General features: G+C 42.9%; 3 protein-coding genes across 14 annotated transcripts in view; 2 read left to right on the top strand and 1 right to left on the bottom strand.

Moving 5' to 3' along the window:
• The first annotated feature begins 49 nt into the window (after positions 1-49).
• Positions 50-13,476, top strand: cpsf1 (cleavage and polyadenylation specific factor 1). Its single transcript, XM_029513492.1, has 38 exons — positions 50-362; positions 1,034-1,199; positions 1,304-1,331; positions 1,426-1,559; positions 1,669-1,749; positions 1,867-2,018; positions 2,192-2,338; positions 2,465-2,604; positions 2,720-2,830; positions 3,014-3,107; positions 3,187-3,274; positions 4,022-4,165; positions 4,357-4,408; positions 4,505-4,578; positions 4,663-4,737; positions 4,850-4,930; positions 5,207-5,302; positions 5,844-6,029; positions 6,165-6,306; positions 6,463-6,641; positions 6,880-7,019; positions 7,114-7,294; positions 7,511-7,717; positions 7,810-7,899; positions 7,984-8,130; positions 8,246-8,398; positions 9,582-9,698; positions 9,963-10,053; positions 10,401-10,485; positions 10,738-10,879; positions 11,059-11,211; positions 11,389-11,565; positions 11,868-11,934; positions 12,031-12,078; positions 12,170-12,325; positions 12,792-12,921; positions 13,015-13,153; positions 13,243-13,476. Exons 2-38 carry the CDS (start codon positions 1,056-1,058, stop codon positions 13,288-13,290), a joined length of 4,419 nt encoding a protein of 1,472 aa, XP_029369352.1. The 5' UTR covers positions 50-362; positions 1,034-1,055; the 3' UTR covers positions 13,291-13,476.
• A 443-nt stretch (positions 13,477-13,919) lies between these two features.
• Positions 13,920-21,923, bottom strand: adck5 (aarF domain containing kinase 5). Of its 10 annotated transcripts, XM_029513497.1 has the most exons (16): positions 21,813-21,912; positions 21,143-21,228; positions 20,191-21,021; positions 19,960-20,109; positions 19,496-19,571; positions 18,197-18,397; positions 17,969-18,109; positions 17,743-17,856; positions 17,528-17,659; positions 17,358-17,441; positions 17,180-17,261; positions 16,400-16,478; positions 16,211-16,302; positions 15,795-16,047; positions 14,291-14,455; positions 13,920-14,194 (listed from the first exon to the last, which is right to left on the bottom strand). In XM_029513497.1, exons 3-16 carry the CDS (start codon positions 20,259-20,261, stop codon positions 14,092-14,094), a joined length of 1,743 nt encoding a protein of 580 aa, XP_029369357.1. In that variant the 5' UTR covers positions 20,262-21,021; positions 21,143-21,228; positions 21,813-21,912; the 3' UTR covers positions 13,920-14,091. The 10 variants fall into 10 exon arrangements, with proteins under 10 accessions (XP_029369357.1, XP_029369354.1, XP_029369361.1 ...); XM_029513494.1 differs by lacking the exon at positions 21,143-21,228 and having other exon boundaries at positions 20,191-20,246; positions 21,813-21,923; XM_029513501.1 differs by having other exon boundaries at positions 20,191-20,246; positions 20,337-21,907.
• Positions 21,924-23,024: 1,101 nt separating this feature from the next.
• ctdp1 (CTD (carboxy-terminal domain, RNA polymerase II, polypeptide A) phosphatase, subunit 1) overlaps positions 23,025-24,225 on the top strand; it is a 64,691-nt gene continuing 63,490 nt past the window's right edge. For all 3 annotated transcript variants that reach the window (XM_029514941.1, XM_029514942.1, XM_029514943.1), the window contains exon 1: positions 23,025-23,503. In XM_029514941.1, coding sequence (XP_029370801.1) covers positions 23,217-23,503 — 287 coding nt within the window. In that variant the 5' untranslated portion in view covers positions 23,025-23,216. The remainder of the gene's footprint in view (positions 23,504-24,225) is intronic.

Raw genomic sequence — 24,225 nt, 5'->3', positions numbered from 1 at the left:
TTGAATAATGGAATAGACTTGGCACTGCTAATGCTCTCTCCATGTGTTATGACATTTAAGTCACTGAAGAAATGTATATTATCTACTTTTTATGGAAACATGGACAAACATAGTTAAGGAGACCTGCTTCTGTTAACCGTGCGGGCTGTGGGGGCAGCAGTGCCCGCCGGAGCAGCACGCCTGCTGGAAAAAGAAGAGCCGAAGAAGAAGACCTGCAGCCTCCACACAACGACAGCTAACTGCTAACTCACCTGGCATTTGGAGAGATAGCTTAAGTTAGTAAACCACACAGTATGATTCTCCAAATGTGAACAGAGGGAGGAACAATAAAACAAAAAACTCCGACAACGTATTTGGTGTAGGTACGGTGACAAGTTTAATTCATGATTTACAAAAAATATGCCGAGAAAGTTGTGTCCAGTGGCGATGCTGTGCTATGCTAACATGCTAGCTAAAAACAGAGTCTTTAGCCTAGTGCTAACTTCGCTAACGTTACCGGCTGACCAGACAGTCGTTATCCGAAGTTCAGTGTTAGTTGTTTTAGAGACACAGTGGCCACAACAACGCAACCGGAGGGCTTCTGCTAATTCTATCTCTCCGTCATTAAAAGTAGATATCGTAATGAAAGCTAGTCATTTTACTGAGCAGGAAAATAACCCAATGTTAGCATTGGTAGATAATAAAGTAACTGCTGTTTATTTATCATGAAAGCATCTTTGTGCGTCGTAAATTCTTAAAGGAAAGTTTAAACTTGAACTTCTGCGACTAAAGATGTTGATCTGTATTTGCAGTATTAGGGACATCAGACACTTACTGGTTTGATGGCATAATACTAATGCTACCTATCAGTAATAACGAGGAAGCACGGAGGTTATTTACCTCTCTGTTGGCTTCATGGCTAAAATTCAGTCCAGCCTTGTTTCGCACAGCTTCCTCAGGAGAATACATATTTGGTTTGTCTTGTGTGTTGGAGATAATCAGTGGAAAAGTGCAGATGCCATGACATTATGACATTATTTTTCTCACTTGCCAGACGCTGAGAGTGATCATCCGGGATGTATGCTGTGTACAGACAAGCCCATACCCCCACTGCCGTGGAGTTTTCTGTCTATTGCAACTTCATATCCAGTAAGGAGAGGAACCTGGTCGTTGCAGGAACATCTCAACTGTTTGTCTACAGGATTATTCATGATGTGGAGGTAACTGAAAACTCAGTCTGCCTTGTTTCGTTCTATCAGGTAACAAAGCAAAAGCTTCTTTCGTGTCATGTAAATGTTTAACAGGAATATCATTGTTTTTGCAGAGTACATCCAAAACTGATAAGTCTTCAGGTTAGTCCAGATTCCAAACTCAAAGTAGACATAATTTATCAGGGATACGCTGAGTCTGTTGGTCATCCAACTTCAATCTGTTCTTCTCATTCAGAGTCCAAGTCTCGTAAAGAGAAGCTAGAACAGGTGGCGTCATTTTCTCTCTTTGGAAATGTCATGTCCATGGCTAGTGTGCAGCTTGTGGGCGGTAGTAGAGATGCACTACTTCTCAGTTTCAAAGATGCCAAGGTATAACAGCTGTGCACTTCTGAACTGATTTTGTAAGTGGCAAAATTGTTTTGTTTTTGTTTTGTTTTTTTCTCTCACTGATTTCTGGTTGTGTTTGTTCACTGACCAGTTGTCTGTGGTGGAGTATGACCCTGGGACACACGACCTCAAGACGCTGTCTCTTCATTATTTTGAGGAGCCAGAACTCAGAGTATGTAGCATCACAAGCTTAGATAATATGAAGTATATCCGTGTAAAGTGGAGCAAATTTTCAGTCAGATTAGTTAAAGTGTTATTCATTTTATTTGTACTCTTGTTAAATTTACAGGATGGCTTTGTACAAAATGTACACATCCCTATTGTCCGTGTAGATCCGGAGAATCGCTGCGCTGTCATGTTGGTTTATGGCACCAAACTTGTGGTTTTGCCATTCAGAAAGGACACGCTAACGGACGAACAGGAAGGTGGAGTTGGTGAAGGGTATGTCTGCATTCCCCCTATAAATACTACTAGGTCTCTTTTGGTATCTGGTTTGCACTTGTGTCCCCAAAAAAGAAACCTTCCCATTCAAATTGGTTATTCAGCTGCTGTCAAACATGAAAAAGATTTCTTGCCATGCTGAATGCTGTGCTGTGTGTCTATCCCATCTGCAGACCTAAATCCAGCTTCCTACCCAGCTACATCATCGATGTCCGTGAGCTGGATGAGAAGCTGCTAAACATCATTGACATGAAATTCCTGCATGGCTACTATGAGCCCACGCTGCTCATCCTGTTTGAGCCCAACCAGACGTGGCCTGGGTCAGTCCAGCACACATTAGATACGACAACGTCTTAATGTATTTACCTGCTATGCTGGGTTGCGAACAATTTGATTCAGTCAGATTAGATTTAGCGTTTAACTTCTAATGTTTGTCCCTCTGCCAGACGTGTGGCTGTGCGTCAGGACACTTGTAGCATCGTGGCAATATCCCTCAACATCATGCAGAAGGTTCACCCTGTCATCTGGTCTCTTAGTAATCTGCCTTTTGACTGTACACAAGTCATGGCTGTCCCCAAACCCATCGGTGAGCTCAGAATTCATCCTTATCATTTACAAATGTGTTCGTTACAAATTTATGCTGTGTAAAGAGGTTTGTTGTTGCTGCTCCTGAGTTCAGATCACGTATCACATCTTTCCAGGTGGAGTTGTGGTGTTTGCTGTGAATTCATTGCTCTATTTAAATCAGAGTGTTCCGCCATATGGAGTTTCTCTCAATTCTCAAACAACTGGCACGACAGCCTTCCCCCTGCGTAAGAATTGCAACTTGAAAATGCGCACATACACTGACACATTCATTGCACGTACATTTTCTGGCCATGTTAAGTCATCCAGAAGTCTGACCACTTTCCCACTGAATGGTTGAGTGGTACCAAGTCTTTGGCACACACTGCACACAGCATTTGATCTGTTGTTCATGTGTCTTGGTTACACAGGTGTACAGGATGAAGTGAAGATCACATTGGATTGCTCACAGTCTGACTTTATTGCCTATGATAAGATGGTCATCTCTTTGAAAGGAGGAGAAATGTGAGTCATTCTAGTACCAGTAAGTAAAGCCTTTTGACAATTTAGTGATTTCTCTCTGACTCTTCTTGTTTTCTTGCAGCTACGTGTTAACCCTCATCACAGATGGTATGAGGAGTGTCCGGGCCTTCCACTTTGACAAAGCCGCTGCCAGTGTCTTGACAACTTGTGTAAGTTTTTAGCTTGTTGTTATGAGCCTATTAAGTCTGATATATTAAACATATACATTTGTTTTTGTGTTTTTCTGGATAAACATAAAAAGCAAGAGGTATTAGAGTGTGGCGTTTCAAGGCTAAAACAGTATTTTAGGAATAAATATGTTTGATGTGTTAACTTTACCAGTTTCTATAGCTATAAACAGAGATCAGAAAAAAACCTGCAACTAGGACTCAAATCCTTGAGGTTAGAGTGTAACTGAAAATTAATCATGCATATATTTGTGTGTGAGCTTTTAGAGGATTTAGCCATAGACACTGATGTTTTACACCAGGAGTCCCAAACCTTTTTTATGCTGAGGCTTATTTTTACAAAATAAAAGAAACTGAGAGCTAATCATCATAAATCCTCAGGTATATCTGTTCATGTAGTGCATCAAGAAAAATCACCAGAAATATACATATCCAAAACACACATTTGTGCCAAATAGCATTTGTTGCTCACATTAAGGTCAATATAGTTTTTATATCTGAAATCCAAATCACCATTCAGTCCAGTCAGGAAGTTAAATAGCTTGTATAAGATATTTATTCTTCCGAAATGTTGACAGGAGCAAGGTGTGTGTATATTTGACCGAGCGATTTTGTGTTGCCTAAGGACTGTAATATGCATCTGTGGTTTAAGTAGGGCTACAATGAATGACCCTTTGCTGAGTTTGTGCCGGAGACCCTTTCTTTACACTAGAGGCTTTCCTCCTCCAGATGGTAACCATGGAGCCCGGCTACCTTTTCCTCGGGTCTCGCCTTGGAAACTCCCTGCTCCTGAAATACACAGAGAAGCTTCAGGAGACACCACCAGAGGAAGGCAAAGAAAAGCTAGAGAAAGAGAAAGATAAAGACAAACAGGTTTGTCTTGATCTTATCTTTATCATTTTCACAGCCTTGATGCTTTTTTTTTAGAGCACATTTACTTTAGAAAAGGCACTCGTGAGTTTTTCAAAGTAAATGTGCACAGCATACGCTGTACACAAACGATTACTGCATTATTTGACAGCTTGTCGTCAGCGTTGCTCTAAATAATTGCTAATGAATTCTAGGAGGAGCCACCAAGTAAAAAGAAGCGAATAGAGTCTTCCACCAACTGGACTGGTACGTTCAACTGAAATGTTAGATAGAATTATGGCAGAACCATGTGTGAGGTCTTTTAGTCTCCCTTACAAATGTTTCACATATTGGTTTTGACAGATGAGGTGGATGAGATTGAAGTTTACGGAAGTGAAGCCCAGTCAGGCACCCAGCTGGCCACCTACTCCTTCGAGGTAGTAAAACACTGAAGCTGCAGTGCTCATCATGTAAATGTGGATATTGTGGACTGTGATTGTTTTCTTTGTGGTGTATTACAGGTGTGTGATAGCATACTCAACATTGGACCTTGTGCAAATGCCTCCATGGGTGAACCTGCTTTCCTGTCAGAAGAGGTACAGATGTTGCTAACATGTCCCAAAGCCTCTGGAAATCGATTAGTCCCGCAAATTCTTCAGTAGTGAATTGTGTAAGAGGTTGCTGACCTTGATTTCTTCGTACCCACAGTTCCAGAGCAACCCTGAGCCTGATCTGGAGGTTGTAGTGTGCTCTGGCTATGGCAAGAATGGTGCCCTGTCTGTACTTCAGGTAAATCTTCCACAACAATTTTTACTGCTGTTTTTATATACAGTTGGATGCACCGTCCTAAAACCTGTGGTCGTGAGGACTGTCTGCCACAGGTCCAGTGACAGTGCTATAGTGAAGTCTGGGTCTACCGGGGCTGCCTCAGAGATCGACGGAGTAGCCTGTAAACACCCCAGACACAAGTTGAATCACTGAAACGCGCTGAGTGAAATCATGTTTTGTTTGTTTGTTTTTTTCCTTTCTTTGAAATGAACTGATTTATTTCCATTCTGTTCCCAGAGGAGCATCAGACCGCAAGTCGTCACTACATTTGAGTTGCCAGGCTGCCATGACATGTGGACAGTCATCTCCAGTGAGGTCAAGGAAGACAAAAAAGTACCATCTATTTTTTTTTTTTCTTAATCTCTTAAAGGTCCCATATTTGAACTTAGTTCATCTTTTTATCTGCAGTGTATCTGCAGTAAGAAGGTATATTTATATAAAAAAAATCTTGGTGTAGTTATACATCTCCTCTCAGGCCACCAGTAACAACAGGTCAGCCAGTCTGAAGACAGGATATAGTCCTTTCTTCTGATTGGTTATTTATTAGATTTCATTTTAGGAGAAAAATCCTGCAGGGTTGGCTAGAGTGGGGACTGCTTTGTTGTGACATCACAAAGGTCCCAAAGTCCTCACAGCTTTCTCTGTGGACTGAGACATTTTTTAACTTTTAATTTTACTGTATTTAATTAGAGGACCAGAATATAGAAGACCTGATATATAATAAAAAAAAAGTAATGGAAATCTATATTTATGCTATATGGGCTATAGTTTTTCATTAAGTAATGATGAACATCTTCAGTCTTCCATTGTGCCATATTTATTTTAACTGGCAAAGATATCTATCTATTTATGATCCTTCTCTGTCTTTTCCCAGACTGCAAAAACCGATGATTTGGAGGACGGGACAGAGACAGAGACAAGTGAGGATGGTGAAGAGGGAGAAAAAGAGAAGGAGGATAAAGAGAAAGAGGAGGAGGAGGAGGACAAAACGGAGCCCCACCTGGAGGATGATACAAAGAAGCATGGCTTTCTCATTCTTAGCAGAGAAGATGCGACCATGGTAAGAGAAAAAAAACAAAAACCCTCACATCAGTACAAAACTGATTTCATGTAATATTGACTTGAATAAATACACAACAATACATCGTTTTGATGTTGTCTAATTTGATTGTGTATTTGTAAAATTTTTGTGTAGATCCTACAGACGGGTCAAGAAATCATGGAGCTGGACACCAGTGGCTTTGCCACACAGGGGCCCACTGTATTCGCTGGGAACATTGGTGAAAACAAATACATCATCCAAGTGTCACCCATGGGTATTCGACTCCTGGAAGGAGGTAAACTGTGACAGAAAATCTGAAAATGGTGACACTCATTTAGGTTTAATAGTAGTACACAATGTATAAATAATTTCAAAGTGTTAGAGCAAAAGGGAACTAAACATCATGCATCCTGTCTGTTTAACTGACTGGTCCTCTCAATCCTGCCTTCAGTCACACAGCTCCACTTCATCCCAGTGGACCTAGGCTCTCCCATAGTGCATTGCTCCGTGGCTGACCCTTACGTGGTGATCATGACTGCAGAAGGAGTCGTCACCATGTTTGTGCTGAAGATTGACTCGTACATGGGGAAGACACACAGGCTGGCTCTGCAGAAACCACAGATCCCCACTGTGAGTCAACCATGTTGGACCTCATCTGGTCGTTTTATTAGTCAAATGCGCCCCCTGCTGGCCGAATGGAGGAACTGAAATGTCTCATTTAGCAGTTTCAACTTTGTCACCATTTTCATTTTTGTGCTTTAGTGATGGCAATATACAGTTACAGAGCTTCATTACACCCCCACATTTAGAAAATAGAGTCACACAAGTCTGTTAAATGGGTTCTTAAAAAAAAACATTTGTTCCACAGCAATCACGGGTGATCACACTGTGTGCGTACAGAGACATAAGCGGCATGTTCACCACAGAAAACAAAGTGTGCTGCTCCATCAAAGAGGACACCATCGCCAGGAGTCAGTCCGAGACGGAGACTATCATCCAGGACCTGAGGTGAGTATCCACATCACCTCCTTACGTCATCAAATAGCCCATTGTAAGACCTTCACTCAGTCTGGTGGCTCACTGTTGTTGATTGCGTGTCCAGTAACACAGTGGATGATGAGGAGGAAATGCTGTATGGAGATTCCAATGCCAGTGCGGCGCCTGCAAAGGAGGAAATCGGCCGCAGCTTTTTAGCCTCAGCACCAGCTGGAAGTGAGTGGAGTGTGAGCAAAGCAGAGCCCTCACACTGGTGCATGATCATCAGGGATAACGGCGTCATGGAGGTACCATGGACTTAGATGTAACATCATAAAATACAGCATATTCATTTGTAACAGGATGCCAGTCTGATGTACTTTGCTTTTGGTTTTGGTAAAATTTTATGAGAAATGATGCTGGCATAGAGCAGGGTGCAGGACTGTCTTTCTTTCTTTCAAGATAAAAATCTCCAACACACCTGCCTCGGAATGTGAATGGAAAACATATTTCTACTTGTACAGATCTACCAGCTGCCGGACTGGCGGCTAGTTTTCTTGGTGAAGAACTTCCCAGTGGGTCAGAGGGTGCTGGTTGACAGCTCCTCTGGTCAATCAGCAACACAAGGGGAAGGTAAAAAGGAAGAGGTAACACGACAGGGAGAGATCCCGTTAGTCAAAGAGGTGGCTTTGGTTTCACTTGGCAACAATCACAGCAGACCATATCTACTGGTAAGGCTGAGTTTCCATGTGTGTTTTTCATTTCAATAGAGATTCATGAAAAGATAAGGTTCAGGTTGTGACAGTATTTTCTTGTTTTCTAGGTTCATGTGGAACAGGAGCTTCTGATCTATGAAGCGTTCCCTTATGATCAGCAACAGCCGCAGAACAACCTGAAAGTCCGCTTCAAAAAAGTAAGAGCACACTGGGTGAGGTGGAGCAAATAAAGTAAGCGTTAGATGGAGTGGATCTCAACAGTGTTACTCTGCTCTGCCCAGGTGCCACACAACATTAACTTCAGAGAGAAGAAAGCAAAGCTCAAAAAAGATAAGAAGGCAGAGAGTGGCGCCACAGATGAGACGTCAGTGGCGAAAAGTCGGATTGCCAGATTCAGATACTTTGAGGACATATCTGGATACTCAGGGGTAAGTGGGGCATTTAAACGCACATAGTTTAGGACTCCAGCCCTAACATTCATAATTCCTGGATCCTCCACTAGTCAAGTGAAGTGATTTTCTACAACAATCCTTTCTGCTGCAGGTGTTTATCTGCGGCCCGTCCCCTCACTGGATGCTGGTCACCTCTCGGGGGGCGATGAGGCTTCACCCCATGACCATTGATGGCTCCATTGAGTCGTTCTCCCCTTTCCACAACATTAACTGCCCCAAAGGTTTCCTTTACTTCAACAAACAGGTATAGTTCACTTTAGTTGGGACAGTGAAGGTAATATTACTTGAAAAAGTAAAGCCTAACTCTGAACTGAGACAGAAACACAGAAACGCATTCATGCTTTTGATTCGGGTGTTAATTATAAAAATATGAATATTTTAGTAATATTGATACCATTATGATCTTTGACTCCAATTGGGAATAATTATTGTCAACAACTTACCTTCAGCTCAAAGCTTCAGTTAAAAACCAAAAAGAATGTTGCTGAAAGTTTAGAAACGGATTTTTCCCACTCTGAAGTTTCATATCAAGTTTCGCTTTAAATGCCATTTAAAAACGAGTACCGTGTAACAATGTGCTGAATTTTAACCTAGTTTCTCAGAAGTTGAGGTTTTCTATTGTGGATTGGCAGATGGGTCTAAATAATAATCATATTTATAATAACTTGTAGAACGCTTTTCAACAGGACTAAAAGACGCTTTACAAACATAACAGTGCACAAATACAAAAGTTAAGTGCAAAACACTAACATGTAAACGACATTTAGAAAAGAGAGCCTTTTGGTTATTGGAGCCAATGTTGATGAGGTTTGAAACGCAGGCAGAGCGGGCTGTGTTTGTGGCCGTTTTGTCAAGTTGAAGGTTGTCAGTGTGTGCTTGAAGATGAACTGTGAGTCGTCTTGAGTCTTTCAAGCCAGCGCTGAAGCAGGAGGCTGAGTGTAAATGGAGCGGTTTTGGTTTGGATGGGGGCTCACTGATCAAGGCAGAAGGATAGAGTGGTGTTCTAATAGCTGGAAAGGTCATTGAGGCTGTGAGATAGTGGGGGAGGCAATGTAACCAGGCTGATGGAAACAGAGGCTGAGACGGATTTGAGGTTTCTGAAGGATATTGTGCGTTTGTCTTTGGGAAGGGGGGTGGGGAAGTAGATGTCCATGATATTAGCCAGATGGTCGGATATGTGGAGGTTGATGCTGGAGAGTTGTTGTATGGTGGGACTGGTGGAGCAGACTAAATCTAAGGTGGGTCCATGGGTGTGGGTGGGGAAGTTGACATGCTAAGTGAGGCTGAGGCAGTCGAGGAGACCAGACACCTCCCATGTTCTTACAATTGCATTTCTAAAAAGTTGTCGTCATCAGATAGTTTTTGATGCTAATTCTAACTTTGTCCTAATTCCTTGAACAGTTTTCATTGTGTGTGTGTTCCCACAGGGTGAGCTGAGGATCAGTGTCCTGCCCACATATCTGTCCTACGATGCTCCCTGGCCAGTCAGGAAAATCCCACTGAGATGCACCGTCCACTATGTTTCCTACCATGTCGAATCTAAGGCAAGGCTCCTCTCACTCAACCCACCAGAAGCACCAAAGCCCTGACGTGACACAAATTCAAGTTGGAACGCATTTCCTGGACTCACACACCTCCACATGCATAAAGTGATGGAAAATAAAAGCGTATCGATCAGGCTACTTTGAAAAAGTTGAAGATGGAAGCCCTCTAGCTCCAAAGTTTTCTGACTGCATGAGGAGTGTGACTTAGGAAGGATTAGGCTTTGATGTAAAGTTTTAGTGCTACTGTGGATTCTTCTCACTCAGGTGTATGCTGTGTGCACCAGTGTGAAAGAGCCCTGCACTCGCATCCCCAGGATGACCGGAGAGGAGAAGGAGTACGAAGTGATAGATCGAGGTCAGACGTGAAAATCCCCACACTTTCATTACTTTTGCCCAAATAATCAAGTTTATAATCTTGTGTGAATTCCATTCAGCTATTTCAACAGGGATAAATTATTTTAGGGTAGCTACTTAAATTATGGATGAAGAGCTTTTAGCAATTGTTTTGACCAAGTGCAAATGGTTGATGCATTACAACCGAGTCAGCTTGTAGACAGACATGTCCTGTGCAGTCAGTCTTTCAATACGAGGTCAGTTACTGAGATTCTCTGAAGATCAGACTTACATTATATTTCAATGATGAATCACTGTGTGATTTCCTTCTAAACACAGAATGTTTTGTTCTGTTGTGTGACCCGACAGATGAGCGTTACATTAATCCTCAGCAGGAGAAGTTCTCCATCCAGCTCATCTCTCCAGTCAGCTGGGAGGCCATTCCCAACACACGGTAAGACCTGCTTCCTTTATCACCTCAATACTTACTGTGAACTGAGCTGAAGAACATAAATCTGACTCGCAGCATTTCGGCATTGTAAGCTGGTTTTATGAGAATGAGTCGTCATGGTTTTTCAGTCAGATGGTTCAGTTCCTTATTGTTTACTGATATGTAATACCGAGGCTGAGTCAACCTCAGCTTTCTGTTTAAATAACAGTTCATTATGTATGACTGACCCGACTTCACCCTCTCTGTCCCCACAAGCATCGACCTGGAGGAGTGGGAGCACGTGACCTGCATGAAAACTGTGGCACTGAGGAGTCAGGAGACAGTGTCAGGACTGAAGGGCTACATCGCAGCAGGAACCTGTCTGATGCAGGGAGAAGAGGTCACCTGCAGGGGCCGGGTGAGCAGCACATAACTCCCCCTTTCCCTCCTCTCTCTAAGAGACTCACAGTGACCTCATCTGGGGAAAACGGGAAATACAAGCTTCCCCTTTAGCTGTGAAGCATCAACCTGTCAGTTCTCTACCTATGCTCAGGCAGCCCTCCTTTCATCATACAACAGTTTGATTCTTCTGTTCAGATTTTGATCCTGGATGTGATTGAAGTTGTGCCAGAACCAGGCCAGCCCCTCACCAAGAACAAGTTCAAAGTGCTGTATGAGAAGGAACAGAAGGGGCCAGTGACAGCGCTTTGTCACTGCAACGGATACCTGGTCTCTGCCATCGGACAGAAGGTGACAACATCACAGCAACTTCGCTTCAAAACACTCCCGCCTCACACTGTGTCAGCTACAGATCAACAAAGCTGAGCTTTGGCTGCGTCCCATTGTTATACGAAGGCCTCTGGACCAAAAGCCAGTGGGGATATTGAGGAGTGAAAAATGGCATAATGTCCTCTTTGTTCCCTGCAGATCTTCCTGTGGGTCCTGAAGGATAACGATCTGACAGGCATGGCCTTCATTGACACTCAGCTCTACATCCACCAAATGTTCAGCATCAAGAACTTCATCCTAGCCGCCGACCTGATGAAGAGCATCTCGCTGCTGCGCTACCAGGAAGAGAGTAAGACGCTGTCCCTGGTCAGCAGGGTGAGTAGATTTCACTGTCAAACTGCAGTAAAATGTGACCCTCCAGATGTAATCCCTTCTCCTTGGAGTTTGGATGTAGGCTGGGAGAGGCTGCAGACAAGCAGCAGGCGTTTCATTCAAGAGCAGAGGGAGATTAGCTCTTAGCCACGGGCTGCTACAAGCAGTGAAGTGTTATTGATGAAGATGCACAAGCGAATATTGATGGCATCTCTCCTGGGTGCTTGGGTTCAGTGGAGTTAATCTTGGAGAGAGCAGGTCTGGCAGCTAGAGATTTAATTGTTTTCTTATTGTTTTGGCACCAGGATGCAAAGCCACTGGAGGTTTACAGCATTGAATTCATGGTGGATAACAACCAGCTTGGTTTCTTGGGTAATGTTTTTAATGCCATTTGGGAGAAAATTCAATTAAACGGAAAAAGAAATGTGCCTCTGGTCTAACTAACTTTTGTTTTTCATTTCATTTCAGTGTCAGATCGAGATAAGAACCTCTATGTATATATGTATTTACCTGAAGGTAATGCACTGAACGAGCTATGTATTCAGATGTCATGTAAGTCAGCATCAAATGCACATCCAGTCATGTGACAATCCGTCTGTGTTTGCAGCCAAAGAGAGCTTTGGAGGAATGCGGCTGCTGAGGCGAGCTGACTTTAACGCTGGAGCTAACATAAACACTTTCTGGCGGATGCCCTGCAGAGGAGCGCTGGACGCTGGCAGCAAGAAGTCTCTGACCTGGGACAACAAGCACATCACATGGTTTGGTAAGACACAGCATCACATGTCTGCATGTAGGACTGATGGGAATGTTGGGGTGGTTTCCACAAACCACACTGCTGATAGTTTGCAGTGGGACTCTATCTTGAGTAGAAAGTAGCTCTAATTATGCAAACTATTTAAACTTATTCTAGCTTTTTTTTTCCCCCTTTGAGTGGCTAAAACAGGTCACCAACTCCGGTCCTGGAGGGCCACTGTCCTCCTGCTCCAACACACCAGATTCAAATGATCAGCTTGTCATCAGGTCTGATCAGGAGCCACTCATTTGAAATCAGGTGTGTTGGATCAGGGAGCATCTAAAACATGCAGGACAGTGGCCCTCCAGGATCAGATTTGGAGACCTCCGGGCTAAAATATGCAAGTACGCCACTTACCTCCTGTCATGAAGCTGAGTGTTGAACAGCCAAAGGTTTAGTGTGGATTAAACCACCTTAATTTGCTCTGCTCCCACAGCCACTCTGGATGGAGGAGTTGGCCTCCTCCTCCCCATGCAGGAGAAGACTTACAGACGACTGCTGATGTTGCAGAACGCTCTGACCACCATGCTGCCTCATCATGCTGGTCTCAACCCAAAGGCCTTCAGGTTCACATCTGCCTTCAGAGCTTTACCAGTCACAGATAGGTTGGTGCTGAGGACGGCTGTTTGATGTAGCTGTCTCATGTGTCCTGTGTCCAGAATGCTGCACAGCGACAGACGGAGCCTGCAGAACGCTGTCAGGAACATCCTGGATGGAGAACTCCTCAACAAGTACTTGTACCTCAGCACCATGGAGCGCAGCGAGCTGGCCAAGAAGATTGGAACCACTCAGGACATAGTTAGTACACTTAACAGGAAAGAAGAAGCAGTCAAGTTAGTTTTCTTCTGATTTTCATTTTTTTCCTTTTCCTTTCCTTCTCTCTGCAGATCCTGGATGACCTTCTGGAGATCGACAGAGTCACTGCTCATTTCTGAGCCACATTGCTCCTCTATGAACCCTTTTTATATCAGCTGGAAACCATGTTTTGCTATTATCTCTGTGAAAACCTTGTTTGTTTTTCTTACTTGTTAGACAAAAAAAGAAAGTTCTGTTTTCTTAGAATGTTTTGTATAAAAAAGAAAAATCAGTAAATCTAATTACACAATTTTGGTGTGAAGTAAATTTGTTCGCATTGAGTGTTACAGACAGAAATGATTTACAAAAAAAAAAAAGAGGTAGAACATTTTTATTAAAAAACGTAAAAACATTTCACCTGCAGTTTAATCTTAGCTGTCAGAGGACAAATAATATGTAGATTTATTTTTAATCAAAAATGCAGGTAGACATGTTTTCATCTTGTTTTTGGATTGAATGGAGCACAGAGACTCTGTTTAATGAATTGCCAGTATTATACAGAATGCAGAGAACAAGTAGGTAAATGTTTGAGTTTCTTTGAAACAAATTGCACTTTTAAATATCACAAATTTGTATTTAAAATGATTAACTTCACTGAGATAAAACTAAAAGAAACTAAATGGTATAAATACTTAAAGTGTATTTTCTTCAATCTAATTAAAACGCTATCGTAGGTTTTTAAGTTTTTACACTTTTGCCTCTGTATGTGTAGTCTGGAGCAGATTTGGTGTTTTATGGCTCTGATCCTCGTTCGTGTTGACAACACGGTGTCACATGTGACAGTCTGAGCATGAGATTTGCATGAAATGTTCAAGCAGCACGCTGCAGTGAGTAATGGCTCTGTGTTTGTGGCCCTTGCTCCCGGCCTCTGCAGATGTGCACTACCTCAGGTACTCATACATGTCAGCATCCAGAGAAAAGAGACCGAAGTATGACAGCAGGCTCAGGAGGGAACGCGTCACACTCATCACCGCCATCTCCGATCTGAGGAGTCACACGGTTAACTTGTGTTGGCTCAGGCACAAAAATAGAAATATTACAATAAAACTTACTGACCCATGGACACAAATAAATGCTTACCTTAAAGCCAGCTCAAACTTAAGACTCTCCCATATCGTCCTCACCCACCGGAAGACCCAGAGCCTCGGCAGCATCCCAGCCGTCTCTGCCTGAATCTTCCCCCAGCCTCGAACCGCACTGGGAAACAATATACGTGGAACCTCATGGATGAAACTGCGTGCATAACTGAGCAGGAGAGTTAAAACTAGTAACTAGAAAATTCCAGGGAAATTTTGAAGTGCCACGGGTCCGTCGCCCAGACAAGCAACCCATGTTCTATATCTGTCTATATCTGACAGATATATATCTGTCTCTGTGTGTGTCTGTGTATGTGTGAGTGCGTCTGTATATTTGTCTCTGTGTGTGTCTGTGTATATGTGTGAGTGCGTCTGTATATGTCTCTGTGTGAGTACGTCTGTATATTTGTCTCTGTATATGTGTGATGGCGTCTTTATATTTGTCCCTGATTGTGTCTGTGTATATTTGTGAGTGCATGTCTATATCTTACTCTGTGTGTGTCTGTGTATATGTGTGCGTGCATCTGTATATCTGTGTCTGTGTATATGTGTGAGTACGTCTGTATATTTGTCCCTGTTTGTGTCTTGTATATGTGTGACTGTGTCTGTATATCTGTCTCTGTGTGTGTCTGTGTATGTGTGTGAGTGCGTCTCTATATCTGTCTCTGTGTGTGTCTGTGTATATGTGTGAGTGCGTCTGTATATTTTGTATCTGTCCGCTCTGAGCCCTCCAGTTTAAATTTGGTGAGGAGCTGAGCTCTGAAAATTACATTTTATGAATCCCAAGACCCGTGTCTACATTTTGCCAAAAAATTATTTGTCTCCTTTGTACGGTTTGGCCGTGAGCACGAGTTAAAAATGAAAATGATGGTTACTTTTTCACTCTCACTCTAGTTAATGAGTGGCTCCACTTTGGGGAAAAAGTGATTCGGACTGCTCCTTTGAGGGCTCGTAGTTTGAAAAGTCCTGTTTAGGAGAAAATGGGTTGCTGGGAACAGCACATGATTTCCTCCGTTTTAAAGTTTGAATGACATTTCTACGTGCAGGAATGACAGAGCTAGGCGACTGAGAAAATAGGTGAAATTTTGTGGCAATTTTTCGTCGGCTCCCATTCATTCCCTATGGAAGATTTCGGCTGTTTTTTTGGGAATAACTTTGGGAAGAATCGGAAAATCTACTCGCCAGAACTTAGCACACTATTCCCGATCAAGCCACACGTTTTGATATATATATATATATTGTTGGGCTTCAACCAGCGGTACGACCCGCATTATTTGCCGAAAATGTGACGGAATAATAATAAGTATGGAGAAGATTAAGTAGTGCCTCGTGCTTTGCACAGAGTGCCTCTGAGTGCCTCTGAGCTAAAGCCCTTGGCACTAAATTAAACTAGTGTGTTCATTCTTCCTCCCACTGATAGTCAGTGTCAATATTTACTCAGGAGACTGTCCACTGAATGGCAACTGCCCTCTTTCTTGTTTATTGGTTGTGTAACTGTTTCATCATACCTCTTAGCCATAACAAAGTAGCGGTCCACTGGTGCTCCCAGGGTGATGTTGATGCTTCGCACTGTGTTGATGTTCCTGAACACCAGCAGCATGGGCCGGGGCATCGACTTAAGCACCTGCATGATGCTGTCGAAGTGATGCACAGCCATGTCACGCATGTAGGTGGTCTCCTCTCTGCTCAGAATGTTGGACAGACCCAGCTCCCGCATGTTGATAGGTCGCTGCAGCAGCATCTCACAGAAGAGGAAATACTCTACGCGGGAAATCAGATCAGGAATAAATTGTTACTGCAATAAAGTAGATTTGAAGATCAATGTAATCTAATTGAGAGGATGCTGAAAAATCATCGTTGTAATTTTCAGGGGAATATAAAACATCTACTGACATAACTGAGGCATGATGCGATCTTTCCTCACCTTTGACCCCAAGTGCTTTAGAGTACTTCTCCATTGCTGCCTCATCTCGTAGGACTATGGACCTCCACAGTTTACAAAGAGCCACTCTGTCACTATAGGTCAAAGGTCAAAGGTCAAAGGTCAAAGCTAAGATTTGAGTCAACAAAATTACACAGAAGAGTTTACAACACTGACTCATTGAACTCTTACTGTTGGCTGAGGTATTCATACAGTCCGTGGTCCAAGAGCACCAACTCTGCCTTTTTATCAGGACCAGGTCTCACTAGAACTGACCAACACAGAGACCTCATTATGATCCTGAAGATGAGGAACTGACCTCAAGAATGGTTGTTGGAACATTTACACATAGGTTGCTTGCATAAACACAAATATTACATGGAGTGTCACTGTAATTTCAGTACTTTGACAGGGACATAACCTCTATTGAATCTATTACCAGCACAGCATAATATCAGATCATATTTGCTCACTGTTTAAGACATAAAACAAAGATTTTAAATAAAGATCTTCTAAATGTAGGTATTTGGTTACACTTTCTTATAAGAGATCAGTAGTGAGTAGTACGTAATAAAGTTTAAACACAAAGCTACTTCTTCAGTAAAAATACATAATGTCTACTTGAAATATCACAAGCCACTGTGGATGTGAAGCTGTTATTTACTATGATGCTGGAGGATTTTTACTTTAAATATGTATGTAGCATTTGACTGAGTATTTCCCCTCTCCGGCTTTTCACATGAGTTCTGGTAACATGACTTGTTGATATTTATCCTCCCACATATCTCCAGACAGAAAGCAAAGACTTTGCAGTCAAGTTAGACTTTGTGTCCAGTGCACAGGGGTTGGCCTGAGACCTGATGGACTTCTAGTTAATGCTTGATGCCAACTGAAATAAAAAGGTATCATTTGAACTGATGCTGAATCTGTCTGGATACTGTCAGATACACACAAACACACTGATGTACTCACCATTTCCTGGGTGAGGATCTGCATGGATGAAACCAGTGTAGAATATTTGCTCAGCAAATGTTTTAATTAGTTTATCTGCGACCTGAAAAGAAAACATTTACTGAGGTATTGCAGAAATTGTTTTTCTGACAATGTTTTATTCTTTTGAGTCATCTCTTTGTGAAGTGAATCAACTCACATCTCTCAAACTTAATCCTTGACTTTTAATGCCTTCGATATTGTTGATTTTGCAACCGCTGCAAAACTCTGCTGTCAGCACCCTCTTTGAAAGAGAAAGAAATGAAAACACTGAGGGGAGACATTTTGAGCTCAGTTTAGTAATGCCTCTGCCACAGCCAACAACCTCACCTTACTAGTTTGCTCCCAGAAGACTTTAGGCACAACCACAAATTTGAAATATTTCAGCTCTTGTGCACACCTCTCAGAATTCCTGGCCTCGTTCTCAAAGTCCAGTTCTTGAGCCAATGTCTCCTTTAAGTCCTGCAGCAATTTACCTGGTATCAATACAAGATGAAAAATCTTGGCATGGACAGTGTCAAAAACAAATACCCCGGCCTCCTGACCTTAAGAACCCAGCGGAATCCAAAACTGGGGTGCATGAACTTGACAATATCCAGCAAGATTTCCAGAGCTCTGATGTCACCATCAAACCGATCCCTGAGGTCGATGTACTGAACCTGTGGAACAGAATTTTACAAAAGCAGGTTTTTGAAGGATCAATCTAAAGAGTCCATAGAAATAGAAAGAAAGGAAGAGAATGTGAACTGTGCTCTCAGACCCCAGACTCACCTTCACAGCAACTGGGGTCCCATCCAACAGCTCGGCCTTGTGAACCTGTGCCAAGCTAGCAGCAGCTATGGGCTCATAATCAAATGTTTTAAAAAGCTGCTCTGGGGTTTTGTTGAAATCTTCTTGGAAGAGGGTGTCCACCTTTTACAGGCACAAACAGAATCCTGAGAATCTCCAAGCTGCCCTCTTCGCAGCGCTCTGAGCTATTGTTTGTGGTACACTTCTCACCTCTTTGTACCTCCTGTTCAAGGCCTTGTCTTCAAGTATTTGCAGGGTGTGGATGTATTCCGGAGGCAGGAGGTGGTTGAATGAACAAAGACCTTGGCCAAGTTTGATGTAAATGCCTCCATTCCTGATTGCGCCCTCCACCATGCCATCTGCTGCCCTCTGGTGGCAGGCTGAAATCTCAGCCAAGTAAGATGGGCTGCTCTAGCAGGGGAGGACAGACATAAGACACGTTCGCCCACAAGTTTTAAAAAGTGATAGATAATCTGAAACAGCAGAGAGTGTCAAAATCTGGCACAAAAATGGAAGGTTAGTATATTTTATTTTGACAGTTCAAACAGAGATATCCCCATATTTCAGAGGCTGGAATCAGAGAGTGTTAGTCAATCTATTAACTAATTTGGGTTAAGTCTTATTAGTTCAGGATTTATGATTAGCCAGTCTTCCCTCTTAGTTAACTGTACACAGACGAGGCTGCCACTAAAATAGCATAGCAATAGCATGTCTCAAAGTTCATTCATTGATCTTCTACTGCTTATCCGTCTCCAGGTCATGGGGAATGCTGGAGCCAATCCCAGCTCACACTGGGAGTGGGCACACCCTGGCCAGGTCACGAGTCCATCTCAGGGACAGACAGAGACAAACAACCACTCATACTCGCTGTGGGAAGCCTAACCAGAAGAGGAGGGATATTGATAGGAGGCAGAGTGGCAGCAAGCAGCAAGAGGAAATTAAGTAAGCAAGATACTCATTGGCAAATTATATAGCTAATCATGCAGCTTAAGGCAGAGGCAGACCTGGCAGAGTGGAAGTACTATCTGCACTATCTTGATGCTACATGTCTGACTTGTGCCCAAAGCATATTAGGATCAATGTAAATGCAAACTTGTTACCTAGTGATTTTTCAGAGACAATTCTCTTGCCACTTTGTAGTGTGAATCAGGCATCAGGCACTATTATAGAAATCTATGTCAGAGGGATTCACTGCACACTTTCACATTTTTATTTATTTTATTAAATCAGTAAATCCCTCGCAGGCATTGGCAGAACATGCAAACTCCACACAGAAAGGCCCCAGGCCTGGGAACTGAACCCACAACCTTGTGAGGCAATAATGCTAGCCACTATGTTGCGGTACTGCCCAGTTCAAAGTTTTTTTTCATATGCCAAGGTACAATGCACAGTGCAGTGAAATGAGGGTTGGAATAAAATGTATAGCGTATACTGATCAAACCCAACTTGAGTTATTTTTATATTTATATTTTTGAGTTGTTTTTTTTTTTTTTTATATATAGCACCTACCTCATCAACACCACGAAGAGTCATGTTGGTGGTCCACCAGTAATCTGCAGAAATAAGGACTCCCACAGAGAGCGATCTGAGGACACAGAAGGAGCTCACAGAGATTTCAACATAGCAGGAATGTTATTGATTCATAAAATTAGAAGTCTGTTGAGGCAATTTCAGTTGGATCAGTAGTCACTGAAGGTGACAATGCAGACATTTATTAGGCTCAACTGCCCCCATTTAATAATGTATTTATCAGCAGCTGTAACACCAACATGTGGATGCTGCCGTTTTAACAGGTACTGGATGATGATGTCGTAAAACACAACTGTAAATATATTAGATATTTTTCATAGAACTCAATTTTGGTGATGAGTAATTTAAATTGATAAACACTCAAAGTTGCAAACAATTTCACAATTGGGTGAATTAAATGTGGAGTTCAGAAATTCTAAGCATGCATAAAAGTATAGACAAACCTGCAGAAACGGCCCAGTCCTTCAGTCAAAATCCTCATCTTCCTCCTCTCTCTTGGCTCTGACACTGCATAATGTAGACCCAGCACTCCAGGTATGCCAACAGAGATCCCAATTAGTGCCTTCCACAACAACCCTCTGCGCTTACCTTCCCTAGAGGGAGAAAACCAGCTTCATCCATCAACACAGCAACAGTAATTAAACTGAGATTAAAGCCTTGCTTTTAAGTAGTACCTGTGCGTACTGAAGAATCTGGTTGCTTGGATGGTGGAGCCAAGATGTGGGTATCCCTGGAGCAAAGCCATGGGATGGAAACACAAGCTGAACTAAAGAAAACATAAGAAAACACTAATGCACAGCAGTTAAAGTAGAAGTGTTACCAGTCAAGAGTGGTGCAACAGTTGTGTGGTATCAGTACAGCTCAGAGAAGAAGAGTGAGGGTACAAAGTGTGCTTGCAGCATAAAGCCAACAACAGTTTATCCATGAAAGTCAGGCACCTGTAATACAATAAGCAGGCAGCAATAAAACTTTTTATGTGGGGTGGACACTAGTGGCTATGCCTCTCACCCAGCAGGGCTGTGACCTGGGGGGGGGGTGTTACGTTCCTCGGCTCTCTGGTACACGTTTGTTCCTGTTTCAGTTTGGTTTTGGAGCTGAGGAATGAAGTTCAAACTCGCCTTTGTCTCCTGTGTTTTCCCTCATCCTGCCATGTGTTCCTTTTTTATGTTTTTCCTCCATTTCCTTCAGAGATCTGTTTGCAGCAAGTTTAATTTTTAGTGTTTAGATCATTTTTGTTCATTAAAAGAAATGCTCCCTTTTAGAGGGCTGTTGGAAATGAAGTCCAATCACATAGTTCACACTTCCAGGGTTCTTCTTTCTGTCTTCTAATTTCATATGCCTGCAAAATCACATGGATTTTTTTGTGCTGATGTAACAGTTTCCATCACTGACTTGCAACTATTTCCATAGTAAATTCATCTGGTAAATATATTCCTGATTACCTGGTCAATAACACTTCTCCAAAGTGCAAGGTTCACAGTGCCTTCATGTTGCTTTTCAACAGTCTAAAACCCAAAGACAAACAGTTTACAATGACACAAAGCAGGGAGAAGGTTCAAGTCCTTGGATTTGGTTGCATTTTTGAATTTTCAATGGTTATTGCTTACCAATTGAGCTACAACTTACTAGCCTTCAGTCAATGACAGCCGGGCTGGCTTCATGAGATTAAGCCCACATCTTGTGTTTGTGTAACAGCCTGAAAACATGAGTGTCTGGGTGTGTGTTGGAAAAGGGGGGAGGGGGAATGGGTCGAGATCAAGGCCAATATGACCAGCAGATACACTTTGTTGTGTTTATTCACAGTCTGCATTTGGGGGACAAAATGTCTCCACAGCTGACAAATTAATGAAGAGATAGCAGTGATGTCAGGGACCTGAGCCCTGGCACATTAAACACACACTGAACAGCAGGGCTCTCAACACTGTCCCGTCACGACAACGGACACACTATGTAAAAAAAAAACAAACAAAAAACTGCTCACTTTCATAAAGACCTCTCATGATTATGACATTGTCACTTATGAGTTAAAGCTTAAAATGGAAATTAAACAACAAAGCTTAGCAAGCCCTAAAATGTATTTGCTTCAACGTCAAATGAACCAGAGTTGCGAGTCCGTGACACTGAAAATCACACGTTAAGATGCTTGACACCAAAGTGACGGCTGCTAACATGCGCGGCTAGCACCGCTAGCTGTTAACTGATTTAATTCGCGGGTAGCTGTTGGTCCTCTAGCTATTTGCCCTCAGGTATTTGTAACGCGACCTGAAAGTGAATTAGAAATATGGTTATTATTTACCACTTTGAATGCCTGCCCTCTCATATTGTACTGTACTGAAGTGATGTAAAATGAAGCAGGTCCGCTCAGAGGGTTGAGCTCCCTGCCAGCGTCCGTCCTCTTCAACACTCGGACCGCTTCCTCCTGTGCTGGACTGCTATTGGCTAACCGGAGAGCAGCAGGAGACAGAGAGAGTGACCACCCGCTAACTTCCGCTTTTGCTTAACAATCCAAAATCTTCAGCCGCCATAATAATTCGCATTAAACTATATTTTCTAAATAGTTCAAGGTTTTTTGATACATGTTTTAAATGTGATTATTTTACAAAACATATAGTGTTAAAATTTACTTCAAAATCAGGAAATTATCATTGAACGCGGTATGAATTGCAAACTTTATTTCATTATTGTCTTTGTATATTAAATACACGAATGCTTATTTGTTGCAATTTAATTACAGATTAGCACCACCAGACATCTCACTGAAAAGTCCCTCATCTTCGCAGGATGTGTTGCTGTTTAATATTAACATATGGTATGCTTCCAAACTATTTTGTGGTATCACAGAACGACAACCATACCAAATAATATGCATGTTATACACACCCCGACCTCCCAGCGGGTGAACTGGGCGAACATGTTTCACGACGCTGAAATACGCCTAACCCTAACCCTTCCACGACGAGTATAACAATAGTGTAGTATTACTTCTGAAGTACATCATCTTACATCAGATCCCTGCGGGTTCATGACCCTCGCGTCAAGCATAATGAAAAAAAAAAGAATTTAAGCGTTCTCGTGGGCTTTGTAATTGAATAATAATAACAATTACTAGGATTAATATTTTATGCTGTATAGCGCAAGTAAAAACCAATTTGATGACAAGTGCTGTCAGTGTAGAGAATAAAGCCCAAAGAAACGGAAACGTAAGGGCTTTTTCAAAATAAAAAAGTTGTAAAGCTGCTCGCTTACACTGAAGGAACGGCATATGCAACAAATATCTAGAACAGCAAGACACTCTGAATAATCAGAAGGACACTCATATGGTATAGTATAGAGAAACTATCATTTCATAAATTGCTGAAGTAAATAGTATTGTAATAGTATTTCCTTTGGGGTCTTATTCTGAAAACTGTTTGGCGGTACAGTGTGTGCCGTCCGGCCGGGTGAGGGATCCGCCGGATGCTGTAGCGACCCGTGTCGCTGCAGTGTTGCGCTTTCCTGTTTACGGGCGGGAAGAGCGAACATAGCTGAGTGTGGAAGCTGCTGGGTTTAAATCTGAAGCACCTTGCTTTTATTTCCCTTTGACTCTGATGGTTTGCGCATTTTAATGATTCGCGGGGGATAACGGGGTCTGGTGGATACGTTTTAAGTGGATCACTGCTAAGAAAAAAAAGGGGGGGGTTATTTGGAGAGTGCGAGGCAGATGGAGGATCCTCCTGCAGACTCTGGCGGCGGAGCAGCATCGGAGGGCCCCGCGTTGCAGGTGGCCGATATCTGCTGGCCGACCGGGGCTGTCCCGCTCCGGCTCCTGGAGTGGAAGGTCAAACCGGGGTCTCTGGTTAACGTGGACTCCGTGCTGGCTCTGTGTGCTCCCATACCTCCGGAGAAAGGCTCAGAGGCAGCCAGGCTGCCGGAGAAGAAGGTGAAAGCAGACCGAGCTGGAGTAGTGAAGGAGCTATGCTGTCAACTTGGACAAGTCATACCCCCCGGGTGAGTCACCGTGCCTGCTACAGTTAGCCAACGTTAGCCGACCTGCCCCCCACCTCGTCTGAAAAAGGCTTCAGGCGGCATGTTTGCTGCGGTTTTGTTTGCTGAACCGCCTTCAGCCGTTAGCTAGCTAACAAGCTAACATCGCTAAGTGTGTGCTAAGACAACGTTAGCCTGTTCGCTAGCTGCTCTCAAACCAACACACAACGCATTTGCTCGTCTCGCTGTCAAGCGGCATTGTAAACAAGCGGATCTTTCATTCGGGTGTTTCAAAATAAAACTTCACTATCACAGAGTATACGTTTCTGAACTTATTCAGTCGTTGTCATTGAAGGCGAAATATTAGCGCATTACTACGAACACCCCAGGGGGTTTATAAGTTGTCACTTCTTCGCGCTTGCACGTTTATAGGCTGACAACCGTAATGTGGTACTACTTTATTTTGAAAGCGAAGCAGCGCGAAGCTGTGTCCGGTCTTGTTGACTTGAGGCGGCAGTGCAGCGTGCACAAAGTGTGCAGTGGAAGTTGACAGGTTGCTGCGGGCCGGCCGCTTTCTGGCCGCGCAATTTCACCAGCTCCTCAGAAATAACTCCGACTGTCTCTCAGACAGTATTTCAAATTACATGAGTATTCAACTCATCTTTTTGGAGGAAGAGGGCAGTGATCTTGCCCAAATGTTTAGCTGTAACAAGTTCCTCAAGACGTTTGCATACCTCAGTGAGGTG

The sequence above is a fragment of the Echeneis naucrates genome, chromosome 11 (assembly GCF_900963305.1).
Source record: "Echeneis naucrates chromosome 11, fEcheNa1.1, whole genome shotgun sequence".
In the NCBI taxonomy this organism is placed as follows: domain Eukaryota; kingdom Metazoa; phylum Chordata; class Actinopteri; order Carangiformes; family Echeneidae; genus Echeneis; species Echeneis naucrates.
The sequence above is the reverse complement of the archived record's forward strand: the minus strand, read 5'-3'. Positions and strand labels throughout refer to the sequence as shown.

Bases quoted from the DNA above. Each gene is read 5' to 3' on its own strand.
- cpsf1 (XM_029513492.1), top strand. From the start codon at position 1,056: ATGTATGCTGTGTACAGACAAGCCCATACCCCCACTGCCGTGGAGTTT. The intron at 7,295-7,510 runs GTACCATGGACT...CTACTTGTACAG, and splicing joins GGGATAACGGCGTCATGGAG to ATCTACCAGCTGCCGGACTG. The intron at 12,079-12,169 runs GTAATGCACTGA...CTGTGTTTGCAG, and splicing joins ATATATGTATTTACCTGAAG to CCAAAGAGAGCTTTGGAGGA.
- adck5 (XM_029513493.1), bottom strand. From the start codon at position 21,836: ATGAGAGGGCAGGCATTCAAAGTG. The intron at 16,479-17,179 runs GTGAGTACATCA...TGTGTTGGTCAG, and splicing joins AGATCCTCACCCAGGAAATG to TTCTAGTGAGACCTGGTCCT. The intron at 16,048-16,210 runs GTGAGGAAAGAT...TTTCCCGCGTAG, and splicing joins TAAAGCACTTGGGGTCAAAG to AGTATTTCCTCTTCTGTGAG.